The sequence below is a fragment of the Balaenoptera acutorostrata genome, chromosome 11 (assembly GCF_949987535.1).
Source record: "Balaenoptera acutorostrata chromosome 11, mBalAcu1.1, whole genome shotgun sequence".
Lineage (NCBI taxonomy): Eukaryota > Metazoa > Chordata > Mammalia > Artiodactyla > Balaenopteridae > Balaenoptera > Balaenoptera acutorostrata.
The window spans coordinates 10,712,064-10,728,765 of record NC_080074.1 but is presented as its reverse complement, the minus strand read 5'-3'; the positions used below and the strand labels follow the sequence as shown (position 1 = coordinate 10,728,765).

The following is a 16,702-nucleotide window of genomic DNA, read 5'->3' as shown; positions in this document are numbered from 1 at the left end:
TCCCAAAGTTCTGCAGCAAGAGATCCTAACCTCTTCTAAGTGTGGACCCTGCTTAGAATAAAAGCTATAGACCCTTTTACCAGTACATGCATACTGTCCACACAAAATCTTGCATCGTTTCAGGGGGTTCATACCTCTCTAATGGCCCACTAATTTAACCCCTTAGACCTGAGGTTGAGAAACCTTGCCTCAACGCTCTCTAGGGTGATCAGCCCCGGAGGTGTGCTGGGGGGGGGGGGGGTGCCCAGAGAAGCAAGCTCACTGAGTTTGAGGTCCCTTCCTTCCCATCCTGTTTCTCCTCTGCCCCGGGCTCTTCCCTGCTCAGCCCCACCCCTGGGGCCAGGGGCAAAGCGGGGCTGTGTCCAGGCACAGGCCCCAGCAGAGCCCCCAGAGGGCAAGCCCTAACGTGCCCCCTGGGCCTGAGTGGGCAGGCTCACCTGAGGGAGTTAATCGCGTGGACAGGCAGGAAGGGAGAAAGGCCCACCCGCCCACCCACCGGTCCGCTCACAGGTCGCTCCTCACCTTACTCTGGCACACGGCCAGCAGCAGCCACCTCACTCACAGCAGCAGCAGCTTGAGTTACACAGACACACTTTACTGCTTCCTCTGCCCTCCTCTCTCCCCAGTCTTGGGGAGGGTACCTTCCCCAACCCTGGCGACCTGGCGGAGCTTGCAGCCTCCCCTCTCCCAGGGTCCTGGAGGCAGCCCCGGGCCTGTATCTCAGCCCCACAGAAAGACCCTTTTTTTCTTAGGGTCTGGGGAACAGCTGGATCCCATGAGTTCAGTTCAGGTCTGATCAAGCTGGGATTTGGGAGACAAGTTCCCCTCCTCTGAAAGGCAGCCAGGATTCCAACTGGGTGAGAGGGAAGGTGGGGCAGAGCCAGAGCAGGCAGGGATTGCCAATCTGGAAAAAGTCTGTCTTTACTCTACAGTCGAATGCTTCCTGGGAGAGGGCTGGGCCCAGCAGGCCCTCCCTTCAGGCTTTCTGCTGTGGCAGATCCCTGCCAGGAGGGGGCGCCACCTTTGGCGTGTTCGAGCCCCAAGGGGAATAATGTCTGCTCCTGTCGGGGCAGAAGTGGCAGCGGTGGGGGGGTGGGGTGGGGCGGGCTTCTTTGCAGTGAGTTTTTGGGCCTTCAAACAACACAAATTTATTCTCTTATGGTTCTGGCAGTCAGAATCTGAAATCTCTCTGGGCTAAAGTCAAGGTGCCGGCAGGCTGGTCCCTTCTGGAAGTTCTGAAGGGAGAATCCATTTCCTTGCCTTTTGCAGCTTCTGGAGGCCGCCTGCATTCCTTGGCTTGCGACCCCGTCCTCGAGTTACTCCGATTTCTTGCTTCCACCACCACATCTCCTGCTTCCTCTCTGAGCTCCTGCTTCCCTCTAATAAGGATCCGTGTGATTATACCAGGCCCACCCGGATAATCCAGGACAGTTGCCTTGTCTAAAGACCCTTAACTTAATAACATCTGCAAAGTCCCTTTTGTCATATAAGGTAATGTTCGCAGGTTCCTGGGATTAGAACACGGCCATCCTGGGGGCTACTCCTCCGCCTACTGCAACGAGGCTGCAGAATGGCGACCCCCTCCTGGTGTTTCAATGATTGGGAGAAAAAAGGCTGGGGATTACCTGCTTTGGGTTCAGCCGGGCCCTTCCTAACCCTGTATTTCTAAGGTCTAGGCTTCACCAACCCCCTCCTTCCAACCAGAGAAACTCACTGCCATGTCTCCTTGAAAGTCCGGTGACAAGCCTAAATCTAAGTGCTGGTGAGAAGTGCGGGGCCAGCCCAGAAGCCCCCTAGGCCACAGGGTGCCTGCCCTAAGCCAAATCCTGCTGGCCGCAACGAGCCCACGGCTGGAAAGGGACACAGAGAAGGGTCTGGGGCCTGCCGAGGGTGCCAGGGAGGCCATGGGACGGGTGAGGCCTGCTAGGATAGCGCGTTGGCCAGAGCTGGTGAGGCGTGGCTGCGGCGCCGTGGGAGCCGAAGGAAGACGCTGTGGGCTGTGGTCCCGGCCCCCAGGGATGATGGAGACCGTGGCTGGGAGTGGCGCTGAGGTCAGTGAGAGAGCATCTCTGCCTCGCAGCAGCTGGGGGCGAGGGCCTCGGCAGACGAAGTCCCAGGCACTGGGCTTTTCCTTTGTAATGAGAGGGCAGTGGGGCGGGGGAGGGTGGCGGAGCGGGAGGGCGGGGAGCCTCTCTTGCTACCTCTTCTCCATGTTCTGCATCTGCAAGCTGAGGGAGGTGAAGCTGGCCAGCAGGTCGGTCACTTCATCCACCTGCGGGATGAAACCGAGGCTCTGTTATGGGGTGCCCCCGGGTCCCCCCAGCAGCACCACAGGCATGGAGGGCAGACACTCTCTCTCCCCGCAGGGCATGTGGTGGCTTCACCGTGACTAGGGAGCAGCTGTCCGAGGCTGAATCCTTGCTGCCAGGTGGTCTCAGACCGCCCCAGAGAGAAGCGCCAGGGCAGCTTCAAAGGAAGTGGACAGAGGCTCTGAGGTCCACAGTGGGCGACAGGCCCGCAGCCACGCCTCTTTCTCCTGCGTCAGAGCAGGGGTGGGCTGGCCCTGAGGCTCCGGCCAGGGCCCGGGTCTGGACCTGCAGCCGCGGCTCACCTGCTCTTTGGTGCTTGTCATCTGGAGGCGGGTGCAGAGGTCATCCAGCCGCTCCCGCTGCTCGTGCCTCCCCAGGCGCTCCAGGTACTCCCTCAGCATCTGGATGATCTGAAACCAGAGGGTGGGCTGAGGCTGTGCTGGGAGGCACAGAGCGGCCTGATGCTGCTGCCGAGGGGCACAGTGGAACAGGTGCCAGCTGGGGTCCGGGTGAAGCCACCCAGGAGCCCTGGTGCCGGAGGCGGGCCTGTCTGTGGTTCGGGCAGCACCTGCCCAGGGTTTGCTCGGGGCCGCAGGCTCAGCTGAAGGGGGTGCTCACCTGCTTTACCTCCAGCCGCACGGCCTCCAGGCACTGGGAGTGGCCTTCCTGCAGGATGTTGAGCTTCGACTTGGCCAGGTGCAGGGGCGTGCGGCCCGCCCGGTCCAGGGCATCTACCCGGGCCCCTGTGGGAGCAGGCAGAGGTGAGCATGCTGGGGGTGAGGGGGAGAGAGGAGAGAGAAGGGGAGGGGACCACTCACCTCCTCGCAGCAGTGTGGTGATGACAGGGACATGGTTGGTGCAGGCCGCTGAGGGAGAAGAACAGGGACTGAGAGTCCAGGACCACTGGGGCTCGGCCTGGGTGCCCACCAGAGGGAGCAGGACTGTGTCTCTGAGGGTCCCGATGCCAGGTCACGCCCCCTGAGAAGGCATCACAAGGCAGCAACTGGGAGGGACTCAGTGATCAAATCCGACTCCCTCCCTGTACAGCTGGGGAAACTGAGGCTTGAAGACAGGACCTGCCTCACCGTGAGCCACAGCGTGAGTCAGCCGCAAGGTGGGAACCTCCCCTAACAGAGCTGCTGCTGAGTCAGTTCAGGTTGTGAAATCAGCTCTGCTCAGGGCACAGCCAACTAGTGATGGATGGGGACAGCCATGGGACACAGCCCAAGGGGAGTGTGGCCCTGGGGCTCAGGCTCCCCCCAGATGATAGGAGAGCCTGCTGGGAGCCCGCAGGACCCCAGGCCCTCCATCAGAGGAGCCTGTCTGTGCTGCAGAGGAGGGTGTCTTGGCAGCTTGCCAGGCACTGACCCAGGTGCAGTGGCGTGTTCCCCAGCCCATCTCGCTGATTGGGGTCGGCTCCATGGTCCAGAAGCAGCTGCACTGGAAACAGGAAAACCCAAGAGGAGCTGTTGGGGGCTTCTATGAGCAGTACCCTAACCCCCACCCATAACCTAGCTAAAGAGGCTCACTCAAAGTGGGGAACACTGAAAGCTGACACAGTCCCCCATGCTGTTTCATTCACTCACTCACTGGCTCATTCGCCCCTAAGCTCATGTGCAGGACTCTAGGGCCAAGAACTGAGGATTCTGGGAGGGCCCCCTGGCCTATGCAGGTATTACGGGACTGAGACTTTAGGGGTTAAAGAAAGTTCTTCCAACATCAGTGGCTGCTAGTGAAGGCTCTCAAGGGCATTTTCTGCCCCTTCCACAGGCAAGCACCATAGTGGGGATTAGGCCAATAGAAGATGCTGAGCACCCCCTCCTTACGAGTCTCTAGGTCACATCAGGGGTGGGCTGTGGTATCACCAGGGCTCACCAATTACCCAGCTGGACGTACAGGCAGACTAACTCATACGAGGAGGCCAATCTGAGCCTCACAACATATACAGAAACTAATTCAAGAGGGACCATGGACCTAAATGTGAAAGCTGTAACAGTCAGGCCTGTAGAAGAGAACAGGAGAATATCTTCATAACCTTGGGATAGGCAAAGATTTCCTAAACAGGTCACAAAAATACTAACCATAAAAAAGAAAAGATCGATAAATTGGAATCATTAAAATTAAGAACTTGTGGGACTCTCCTGGTGGCGCAGTGGGTAAGAATCCATCTGCCAATGCAGGGCACATGGGATCGATCCCTGGTCCAGAAGATTCCACATGCCGTGGAGCAACTAAGCCCGTGCACCACAACTACTGAGCCTGCGAGCCACTACTGCTGAAGCCCGCGCTCCTAGAGCCTGTGCTCCGCAACAAGAGAAACCACCGCAATGAGAAGCCTGCGCACTGCAACAAAGAGTAGCCCCCGCTCACCACAACTAGAGAAAGCCCGTGCGCAGCAATGAAGACCCAACGCAGCCAAATATAAATAAATAAAAATAAAATTAAAATTAAGAACTTGTGTTCATCAAATGAGAACATTCAGAGAACAGGCAAGCTGAGAAAAAGTCATTTATATTTAATAAATGATTTATATTCAGAATATATAAAGAATTTCTACAAATCAATAAGAAAAAGATAGGCAACTTGTTAAAAAAAAATGGACAAGAGACTTGAACAGATACTTCACAAAAGAGGATACAAAAATGGCCAATAAATACCTGAAGATGTGCTCAACATTACTGACCATCAGAGAAACGCAAATTAAACCACAAGGAGATACCACTATACTAGAAGGGCTAAAATTTAAAAGAGATAATACCAAGCATTGCCAAAGATGTGGGAAAATGTGGAACTCTCTTACAGTGCTGGTGGGAGTGTATATTGGTAGAACCATCATTGGGAAAAGTTTGGTAGTACACACTAGCTAAACATGTGTGTACCCCAGTGACCCAACAATTCTAACACAGATAAGTGCTTATATCCATCAAGTCACATGTACAAAAATGTTCCTAGCAGCTTTGCTCCTAATAGTCCAGACCTGGAAAAAACACAAATGCCCATCAATAGTAGAATGGGTGAACTGTGGTCTGTCACACAATGAAACACCAGCCAGCAATGAGAGCAAAGAACTACCGTTACTCACAACCTTCAGGGATGAGTCTCAAGAATATAATTCCTTTTTTTTTTGGCTGCGCAGCATGTGGGATCTTAGTTCCCCGACTAGGGATAGAACCCTCCCCCATGCATTGGAAGCGCAGAGTCTTAACCACTGGACCACCAGGGAAGTCCCTCAAGGATATAATTTTGAGTGAAAGAATTCAAGAAACAAAAGAGTGCATACTCTGTGCTTCCGTTTATGCGAAATTGAAAAACAGGTGAAACTAATCTGGTGATCAAGGTCCACGCGGGGGTGAGGACTGGAAGGGGCATGAGGCAGGCTGCTGGGCGCTGAAAATGTTCCATACTTTGATCCAGGAGGTGGTTACAGCAGTGTATACACACAGAAAGCTCACTGTTCATAAGTTATACCACATCCAAAACAAACTTATAAAAAAGGGGGGGCTGTCCCACTGCTGCCCTTAGCACTGAGTAAATGTTGCCTGAACGTCTTGAAGGACTGGTCCGACCTCAGAGGCAATCATATTCTTTCCCCAGGTGGACCCCTGCCCCGGTCTGGCAGTGCCAGTTCTACAGGCTAAAGGAGTGAGGGGGGCCGGGTCTTCCTATCCAGCACCCGGCTGAGCAGACAGCAGATCCTCCCCCAGCCCCTCTGGAGTGATGCTACTCACCCAGCCTCCCTCCCTCCCCCTCCCCAGGACTCACCAATCTGGTCATTGCCGTTGCAGGAGGCAAAGTGTAGGGCTGTGCGGCCCTTGTCGTCAGCTGCACAGGGGTCCGCGCCATCTTCCAGCAGCTGCTGCACTGACACCACCGAGACCGAGGGAGCAAGTGGAGAGAGTGGCAGTGTTAGCCAGGCTGCAGCCCCCGGGGGTGGACGGGGGTGCTCAGGGGCCCTTCCAGGCAAGGCATTGACAATGTTTGGGAGAGCTAGTCCCTCCTAGATGCTGGCCCCATGGGGACTGCCACGACAAGGGACTTGTTCTCCTTAGAGCACAACCGAGGGCCCGTATTCTGGGTGCTCAAACTACGTGTCTAGGGATAAAACATCACAGAAGAATCTTGGCCCTCAGGGTCAGAAATTTGGGAGTCATGGAAATCCCCAGCATAGACTCTGGCCCCGCCCCTCTAACTGCATCTGGCTACACATCCATTCCAGCTGGACACAGCCGAGCGAGCTGTGGGCTGATTCTTACTTTGCTCCCAGGAGGCAGCCCTTTAGAGTGGACAGAGCACAGGCTCTGCCACACAGACCAAGTCCCAGGCTAAACTAAGCAAAAAGGAAAGGAGTTCATTGGCAACAGCCTTGGGCAGTGGGAAGGCCTAGATTTGGGCCCCCATTCACCAGCAAATGGGAGGAATCTCTGCCCTGCTAACCTCCAGAGTTGCTGTAATGAGAATAATGGATAAGAAATTCCTTCCTGGAAAAGTACAGAGCCATTATAAAATGTGAGGCAGTATGTATTACACGTCCACGTCAACTGAAAGGCAGAAATTGCTGCCAAACATCATTTAGAGCAAGAAACAAAATGCTCTAGTAATCCCCCAGCAAACCTCTCAAGGACTTGAGTCCTTCCAAATGAAATCCAGATTATCTCCTGCCTTGTGAATCTCTCTCGCCTCCTCAAGCTGAGTGAGCTGCCCCCTCCCCTGCATCCCCACAGTGCCCCGTTCACCCTGCTGCTCTCATATGAACATGCTGTGCTCTTTTACAGTAACTGCGACTGTAGACAGAGCACCAGCCAGGCACCAGGTACCTGACTGCCAAACCCCTCAACTACTCAGCACAGTATCACGTCCGTGGTACAGATCAGGAGACAGACTCCAGCCCAAGCCAACAGGAGGCCACGCTGGGATAGGAACCCAGGTTTCTCTGGCTCGAGAACTTACACCTCTCCAACTAAATATAGGACTTCAGTTTCCTCGGGTTTTTTTTTTTTTTTTAGAAGTGGTGTTGCTTTATACTCTTCTTCTCCAACTATTCTGTAGGTTTTTTGTTTTGTTTCTTAATATCTTGGACCAAGATATGACTTGTCCTGCTCCACGAATGTTGCTGACTGACTGAATAAATGAACGAATGAAGGTGGTGGGAAAGGTTTATGAGAGTGGAGGAGAAGGAAGAGCTTCCAGTCACCTCCGTGTTCATCAGTATCTTCACCAAAAGAGAGCCAGTATCCAAGAGATAAAGCGAAGCTAAAACAGTCAGTTCCATTTTTGTGATTTGTGCAGCTACAGTCTTTATGGAAAGCACTTTAGCAACGTCTATCAGAAGCCATCAAGATGTGCGTATCCTTTGATGTAACAACCCCATTCCTGGGAAATTATCTTAAAAATGAAAAACCAGTGTGCAAACACGTGACTGACTAAATAACTCTTGCTTTGTCCCTCTGAAGGCAGCATGTGCATCCATTACAAATTGTGGTTATAACTGAGGAATGGAATTACAAGGTGATTTCCACTTTTTACTTTATAAGCTTCAAAAAAATTGTACAGCTACATATTCATTCTATAAATAGGAAAAAATAACGCTTCCATTTTGAAAAAACGAATGGTTATGAGGACTATGAAAAATGTTTATGATACACTAAACATTATGCGGGCTACAATATTGCGTATACAGCACAGTTTGCAAGCCCTTCAAGAAAATTCCTCTGCATAGGAAAAAGGACAGGAAGGATATTCACCAAAATATTAACAGAGACTCCTTTGCTGACATTAAGGATGTTTTTCATGAAGATTTTTCTAATTTTCAAAACATTTTAAACGCACATATTATTTTCACATTTAAAATCTTTTAAATGATTATGAATTCACAGAAAGGCACTTACGATTTAACAATAGCAGGGTATAAATTTTACATCCACTATAATTGCTAACCTATACCAAAAAAACCAACAAACATGCAGAGAAAGATTAAACAAAATGCTAACCATACAGGAAAAGGAATGAAGAGGCTAATCTACAGCCAGTTTCACTGTCAGAGTCCTGCAAGAGCCTGGTAAATCTAAGAGCCACTTAGATTTGAAGATGGGTGTGTCACAGACTCTGAATGGAAAATTACAGCATTTCCACCAAAATAATAAAACCACCATGTGGATACCTGATCAAGATAAACTAGATGTGGGACTTCCCTGGTGGCGCAGTGGTTAAGAATCCGCCTGCCAATGCAGGGGACACGGGTTCAAGCCCTGGACCAGGAAGATCCCACATGCCGCGGAGCAAATAAGCCCGTGTGCCACAACTACTGAGCCTGCGCTCCAGAGCCCAAGAGCCACAACTACTGAGCCCACGTGCCACAACTACTGAAGCCCACATGCCTAGGGCCTGTGCTCTGCAACAAAGAGAAGCCACCACAAGGAGAAGCCCTCGCACCACAACGAAGAGTAACCCCTGCTCACCACAGCTAGAGAAAGCCCGTGCACAGCAACAAAAACCCAAAGCCGCCAAAAATAAATTAAAAAAAAAAAAAAGGATAAACTAGAATATAGCCAGTATTTTATAAGTATAAATGGAGTATAACCTGTAAAAATTGTGAATCTCTATACTGTACACTTGTAACTTATATAATATTGTACATCAACTATACTTCAATTTAAAAAAGAGAGAGGGACTTCCCTGGTGTCCAGTGGTTAAGAATCTGCCTTCCAATGCAGGGGATGCAGGTTCGATCCCACATGCCACGGGGCAACTAAGCCCACATGCTGCAACTACTGAGCCTGGTGCTCTAGAGCCCGTGCGCCACAACTAGAGAAGCCTGTGTGCCGCAATGAAAAGACCCCGCATGCCATAACCAAGACCCGATGCAGCCAAATAAATAAATAAATAATAAAATTAAATTAAGAAATAAATAAAGGGACTTCCCTGGTGGTCCAGTGGTAGAATCTGCCTTCCGATGCAGGGTACGTGGGTTCGATCCCTGGTCAGCGAACTAAGATCCCACATGCCACGGGGCAACTAACCCGAGCGCCACAACTACTGAGCTCACACACCTCAACTAGAGAGCCTGCATGCCGCAACCTACAGAGCCCACGTGCCGCAACCTACAGAGTCCATGTGCTCTGGAACCCGTGCGCCACAACTACAGAGCCCACGTGCCCTGGAGCCTGCGTGCCACGACTAGAGAAGAGAAAACCCACACGTCGCAACTAGAGAGAAGCCCGTGCGTCGCAACAAAAGATCCCACATGCCTCAACCAAGACCCAACGCAGCCAAAAAAGAAAAAATAATTAATTAATCTTTAAGTAAATAAATGACAGAAAGAAAATAAAAGAAAATAAACCCATTAAAAAAAAAAGATAAACTAGACTTTCTGTGAAACGGAAGTATAATTAAAATATTCTCTGGCCACACACTCGAGATATTAAAAAGAGAACACATCATTTTTCCTTGAAAAGCTATATAGGTTGCTACCCAAATATTCCACAATATGAAAGTTCATGGAAAAGAGATAAAAGTGGAGAGGATTGAAAACCCCTCCAGTTTCCAGGCCTGCTCACTACGCTCTGCCAGGGATAAGGGACCCACTCAAGGCCTGTGTTTTAACGCCCAGCTCCCTGAGGGGAACGACCTTCTCTACACACCTGTTATAAACAGGCTCTCCTATCCCTCGGCTGACTTTGAAGATGAAGGTAGAAGACTACGAGCCAAGAAATGCGGGCAGCCCCAGAAGGTGGAAAAGGCAGGGAAACAGATTCTCCCTTGAGCCTCCAGAAAGAAATACAGCCCTGCGGACACTTTGATTTCAGCCTGGTGAGACCTGTGTTAGACTTCCGATCTACAGAACTGTCTGATGATAAACTTGTGTTGTTTTACAACATTATCTTTGTGGTAATTTGTTACAGCAGCCAAAGAAAACCAATATACCACCTTTCCCTGATTCACGGAAAGAATTAAGTCAGTGGATACAATTAAAATTTTTTTCCTATATCTTGTCTTGTAGCTTTGATGCTGCTACTGCCCTGTCAGCTAGCAAATGGTGAAGAGCAACAACAAAAAACAGAGCGGTGTCCCGCTAGGAGCCCCTCCCATGCCTTTCAGATGTTCTGTCAACTAAAGTCTGACAACCACTGACCCAACTACCACAAGGCCTCAGGGAGCAGTTGAAGGTGGTGGCTCTCCTGGCACTTCAAATTGACTATTCATTCCCATTAAACACAAGTTCCAAAAAGCTGGGTGCCAGGGATACAAAAGCAGACATGGTCCCCACCACCATGGAGCCCACAGGGTGATAAACACTACAACATCAGGAAGTACAGGGTGACAGGGAAGCATGGGAAGAGTGAGCATCTGAGCCAGACTTGTCATCTGCAAGATGACTGCAGTTATACAATAAGTACAGCGAGCCTGGTCCCAGGGGTGAGCCAGCAGAATTCAAGCACTGTCTTCCCAGATATTGGTTACCTGGATTTTTCCTTCCCCGACCAGACCAGGGAGCTGGACTCACTCTGCACACTCACCTGTTTCCACATCGTTGGCATTGGCTGAGTCCCTCAGCCTCTTCAGAGCTGTGAAGACAATAAGAGTGCCAGTTAAAAAAAACAAACAAACCAGCAACGGCCATGATGAAGCAAAAAGTGATGGCTTCCTAGCTACCCACCATTCAGCCACAATAGCATCTAAAGAGAAAGAAAGGGGCCAGGATACAAGTGACACTACCCTGGGAACCAGGAGAAACCTGAAATGTGACACAGCTAGTGCAAAAGCCACATTTTGTAGCAAATCCTCCAAGGCCTTTGGAGCCAGATCTTGGCTCTGCCACTTGTCGGAGCTGGGTGACCGTGAACAAGTTAGTTAACCCCCTGGGCCTCAGGTCTATCACCTGCAAAACAAGGTTGAGCTCTTTCCTGACAGGCCTGAGTTGTTGCAAAGACCAAATGAGATGATTTACACGGAAGCGCTCTGTGAGCTGGTTACACAGATATTATATCCTCCTTCAAAACAGACCACTCCCAAATGACTTACTTAAATTTGATGATTCCTATGCAGAAACTTTTTTCTCCACAATGACACTATCTGTATATTAGAGGCTAATAGAAAGCAATGCTTTAATCATCAGAGAAATGGACAAAAATTGCAATTCATATATATAATGATTCCTTACATTCATACAGCACTTTCAAATTTTCTTTTAATCTTCATAACACCACTAAGATACGAGTAGGTATTAAAGGGACCCTAAAGGTCCCCATTCTTAAAACTTTCAGGGTGTTGGTTTCCATGGCATTAAAATGTAAAAGACAATATGGTAGAAGTACCAGAGCAGGAGTTCTAATACCAGCATAGCCAATTTCTAGCTATGTGACTTGGAGCAAGACAATTTCTCTGAATCTCAGTTTCACCTTCAGTAAAATGGGAACAGTATCTGGATCTCAGTGAGTTATTATGAGGATCAGAAATGATCACAAACCACCCAACAGTGTTTGGCACACAACAAAGGCAGAATAATAACTATATATTCCTTACCTTACTTAGTAACTCTGGCAACATCCCTCTAAAGCATACCATACCCATTCTACAGATGAAAAAACTAAAGCTGAAAGGTTCTACAGTTTGCCTAAGACCTAGATGAGATAGAAAAGTCCAATCCAGGTCTGTGCATTTAAAGAAATAAGTTGGTAGGACTTGGCTCTGATACGAAAATATTCTCCAGTATCCCATTTATTATCTACAAATAAACACCTGGAGTCAGGAAAAGTTTCTATTCAGGAACTACCAAATGTGAAAAGCCACCGGGACTGGTTCTGAGCAGGAAGACTACTTTTTTTACACTCCTGGTCCTTAGCAGCTATAATACTACTATTGATACTGAAAGTGGCCTCAGGGGTCGCTCCAGGTCCGTAGCTCAGACGTCGGAGGACACCATCCTGAACGGGCTGGGGAAATCAGGGCCCGATTCTCAGCCGAGGGCCAGCCCCGCCTCCCGCCGCGCTCCTCACCGTGCACCTCCTTGCCCGTGGGCCCGAGCCGGCGGTGGGGCCTGGCGGCGCGCCTCAGCCGGCCGGAGGGGATCTTACAGAGCAGCTCATCGCGGGGCTCCGCGTCCTGCTGCCACAGGACGTGAAGGTAGCGTAGCGGGGACTGGGTCCCGCCGGCCGCCCGGCCCGGGAGCCCCGCGCCGCCGCCCAGCGCAGACCCGAAGTCGGCGAAGGAGAAGAGGCCCTCGGGGCCCGTCAGCGGCTCTGGCGCCACCGCGCACTCGCCATCCGAGCTCGAGCGGCCAGAGCGCGACTCTTCGTCTGCGCCCCCGGCGGCAGCTGCCATGGCAACGGCTCCGTGCTGGCCTGGCCGCGGGAGCCTCGTGCTTGACGGACCGACCGACCCGCTTCCCTCCGCCCTAAGCCTCGCTGTCAGAGGACAAGCGGGCGGGCCTGGCCTGCAACCACGGCAACCGAACGGGGGGCGGGTTCGGGCCGCAAGCGGGGCAGCTCCGGACCAATGAAAACCCTTCCAGCCTAAACCCCACCCCCTACAGCCAATCGGGCGTAGCACGGGCCACAGAATTTGGTTCGCTGCAGCGTGACTAACGGATATAAGAACCAATCATAAATTTGAGAGGCCCACGTCCTCGCCGTACGTCCCTAAGCGGAGCCAATAAAACAGCGGAGTTTAAGACACTTTTTTTTTTCTTCCCATTTCTCCCATCGGATCAAGGGAAAGATAACGGGCAGATGCCCTAGCCAATCATGTTAAGATGATTTGCAGCCAATCACAAAGGAAAGTGAAGAAGCCAAAGGAAAGGGATTGAGAGATAAGAAAATGTGTAAATCAATGACCGTTAAAAAAAAAAAAAAAAAACACACAGAACTTCCCACAAATACAGAGTGTAAGTAGGAAAGTGAGAATATGTTAAAATGTGGGGCTAGCAACACGAACTGTGGAGTGATAGTTTCTAAATGTGGTAGATCCCGTTCGTTCTCTCGGTAACCCTGGGGTTGATCACTGATTTACAAAGAATTCTATAATTCAACACCAGAGCGACCGACGCTTAGTCCGAGAGCCAGTCACTGACCCAGGTAATTCTCTGTGCTAGGTCCTGGACGCAGAATCAGACTCGGTGCCCTCTGAGACGCTCAAGTGGGATGGGAGAAGTTACAGCCGGAAACGGAAGTGTTCCGCAAACGGCTGATGATGAGCTTAGCAACCCCTCCCAGGTGCACTGTTTTGTAGAATTTTCACAACCCTGAATCCCACAAACACTTCTATAAAGTGAGCAAGGAGGACCATCACTATTTTATAGACGAGGAGCTGAAACCAGAGAGATCACGGACTTGTTCATGGAGGCCCAGCTCTCTTTAGAGGAAGGCTGTGTCCCGGCAAAAGTTGTTCCTTGGGGCTTCCCTGGTGGCGCAGTGGGCAAGAATCCACCTGCCAATGCAGGGCACATGGGTTCGAGCCCTGGTCCGGGAAGATCCCACATGCCACGGAGCAACTAAGCCTGTGTACCACAACTACTGAGCCTGCGCTCTAGAGCCTGCATGCCACAACTACTGAAGCCCGCGCGCATAGAGCCCATGCTCCGCAACAAGAGAAGCCACCGCAATGAGAAGCCCGCGCATGGCAATGAAGAGTAACCCCCACTCGCCGCAACTAGAGAAAGCCCGTGCACAGCAATGAAGACCCAACGCAGCCAAAAAAAAAAAAAAAAAAAAAAAGTTGTTCCTTGTCATTCAACGCAGTGAAAATATAATCTTGGGCTTCCCTGGTGGCGCAGTGGTTAAGAATTCGCCTGCCAATCCAGGGGACACAGGTTGGAGCCCTGGTCCGGGAAGATCCCACATGCTGCAGAGCAACTAAGCCCGTGCGCCACAACTACTGAGCCTGCGGTCTGGAGCCCGGGAGCAGCAACTACTGAAGCTCTCGCGCCTAGAGCCGGTGCTCCGCAGCGAGAGAAGCCATCGCAATGAGAAGCCCGCGCACCGCAACGAATAGTAGCCCCCCGCTTGCCACAACTAGAGAAAACCCCCGCGCAGCAACGAAGACCCAACACAGCCAAAAATAAATAAAGAAAATTAAAAAAAAAAAAGAAAATGTAATCTTTCTCTGACAGTTGAAAAGCACTTGCAGATTTTGCAGTGTTCTCAGAACACCACTATGAGGTTTATCATTGTAATGTATGGAGAAAAATGTTTATTTGAACTCTCCTCCTCTGCCCGATGCGAGAGAAGGACATATGCCAACTCCACCTGTAGCTAGAAGGAAACCGAGGAAAGAAAGAAACATTGAACGTGTACCATTTACCAAGTGCTTGATATGTATTTTACCATTTAGTTCTCTTTCACAAGAGTCTTAGCAGGTAGATATTATTATACCCACTTTGCAGATTAGGAAATTGTAGTCCCTAGATGTCATATGAATTGTCCAGGGGTATGGGACTAGAAATTTGGAGGACTGGGATTTGAACCCAGAAAAGTCCTCTCTTTCCATCACGCTGATCTCTTTAATGAAGAGCCTACTGGAAATCTGCCTCCAGAAAATTTAAGTGACATCTGGATATTTATACCTCACTCCTGCTGAATGTACCCTGAAATAACTTTATTATTCATTTCTCCTCTTTTTCCGTGTAATAACCTCCAAAATAGTCGTCATCTTTCCAGTCCCTCTGTGAAGAACCAAAGGTGTACTTGCTGTCTAAAGTACAATTCTCTTCACATCTCTAGGATCTGCCCGCCCATTGAGCTCAGGCTAAAGTCCAAACCTTTTATCCTAGCAGTCAAGACCCTTGATGATTCTGACCCAGTTGTCTTTGCAATCAGTGTCTTTCTCCTACCAGTGGGTCTTCAAACCATCTGGTCTACGAAGATGTTTGCATTGTCAGAAATCTTTTAATTTAAACAGGATCCCTAAACATCTAGGGGTGGCTGTTACTTCTAATTTTTAAATCAACTTTGTTGAAGTACATAGCCCAACCCTCTGTGTGATGCAAGAACCACTTGTTATTCTGGATTGGAAGAACGGGATGTGGGTTGAATGTGGACCGAGTTAGCCTCACCAGCAGGATTTTAGACTGCAACTTGGGTCTATGAAGTTGTATTCCCTCATACTGCCTGGCTCAGCAACTGGCACCAGCATGTTGTAGCTATTTGACTGACTGACTGGTTAAATGAATGAATGAGTAAAAATAGCTCTTCATTGTGGCACGTGGGCTTCAGTAGTTGTGGCTCGTGGGCTCTAGAGTGCAGGCTCAGTAGTTGTGGCTCGCGGGCTTAGTTGCTCCGTGGCATGTGGGATCTTCCCGGACCAGGGCTCAACTACTGCGCCGCCAGGGAAGCCCCAGACCACCAGTTTCGAAGCCACAAATGAGTGGGTTTATAGCTTTGAGCAAGTGACTTTCCTTTGCTTATCTTCAGTTTCCTTATCCATAAAATGAAGGTAAGAGTACTACCTATATCGGACATCCCTGGTGGTGCAGTGGTTAAGAATCCGCCTCCCAGTGCAGGGGACATGGGTTCGAGCCCTGGTCCGGGAAGATCCCACATGCCGTGGAGCAACTAAGCCCGTGCGCCACAACTACTGAAGCCTGTGCGCCTAGAGCCCATACTCCGCAACAAGAGAAGCCACCGCAAGGAGAAGTCCACGCACTGCAACGAACAGTAGCCCCCGCTTGCCGCAACTAGAGAAAGCCTGCGCGCAGCAACAAAGACCCAACGCAGACAAAAATAAATACATACATAAGTAAATAAAAGAGTAGTTCCTATATCATGTGGTTATCACAAGGACTAAATAATATAATGTGAGTAAAGCACCTAGTACAGAGCTGGGTACAGAATTAGGGCTCAAAATATGGTAGCTATTGTTGTTATTATAAAAAGTTTAGAGGCAGGCTAGGGCCCATGCAAATCCTACGCAACTGTGGGCACATCACACTGGCATGAATTTGACCTAAGGGTGCTGCAAGCATGCATACACAAGTCATTTATGTTTGGTCAATCAGCAAATAGAACATGAAGCACTTAATGGGAGACAAAGAAAGTACCTGTAATGTTGCCTTGGGGGGAAAGCTTCTGCCTGGGTATCCAAGAGCTTGTGTTCTAAGTGCTACTCTGCCGTGACTCACCTCATGATTTGGGGGCAACTGTTTCCTTTCTTTGGGCTTCAATCTTCCCATCAGAAGGTATTGTTCTAGGTCAGCTATTGACACTGGCTCAGGCTGGCTTGGCTTTCCTTTTATTCTTTCCCTCATCCTGTTGGCCTACACATTATTTTATTTTTTTGCTTTTGTTTTACATTTTATTTCTTGTATCAACAGGGGCACAAGAGAAAAGATCAAAAAGCAGGTTGTCCCTGCTGTCTCAATGCCACCAGCCGCTTCCTTCCTGTGGCTTCAGATGTGATAAAGA

At 50.1% G+C, this 16,702-nt stretch overlaps 1 protein-coding gene across 4 annotated transcripts; it reads right to left on the bottom strand.

Annotated features, from left to right (window-relative positions):
- Window positions 1-574: 574 nt before the first annotated feature.
- ANKRD54 (ankyrin repeat domain 54) lies at window positions 575-12,732 on the bottom strand. Of its 4 annotated transcripts, none has more exons than XM_007165638.2 (8): window positions 12,302-12,732; window positions 10,823-10,870; window positions 6,072-6,170; window positions 3,678-3,749; window positions 3,128-3,175; window positions 2,928-3,052; window positions 2,612-2,719; window positions 575-2,272 (listed from the first exon to the last, which is right to left on the bottom strand). In XM_007165638.2, the coding sequence occupies exons 1-8, from the start codon at window positions 12,624-12,626 to the stop codon at window positions 2,198-2,200; spliced, it is 900 nt and encodes a 299-aa protein (XP_007165700.2). In that variant the 5' UTR covers window positions 12,627-12,732; the 3' UTR covers window positions 575-2,197. The 4 variants fall into 4 exon arrangements, with proteins under 4 accessions (XP_007165700.2, XP_028022698.2, XP_028022702.2 ...); XM_028166897.2 differs by having other exon boundaries at window positions 3,678-3,744; XM_028166901.2 differs by having other exon boundaries at window positions 6,072-6,165; window positions 12,302-12,441.
- Window positions 12,733-16,702: the final 3,970 nt, after the last annotated feature.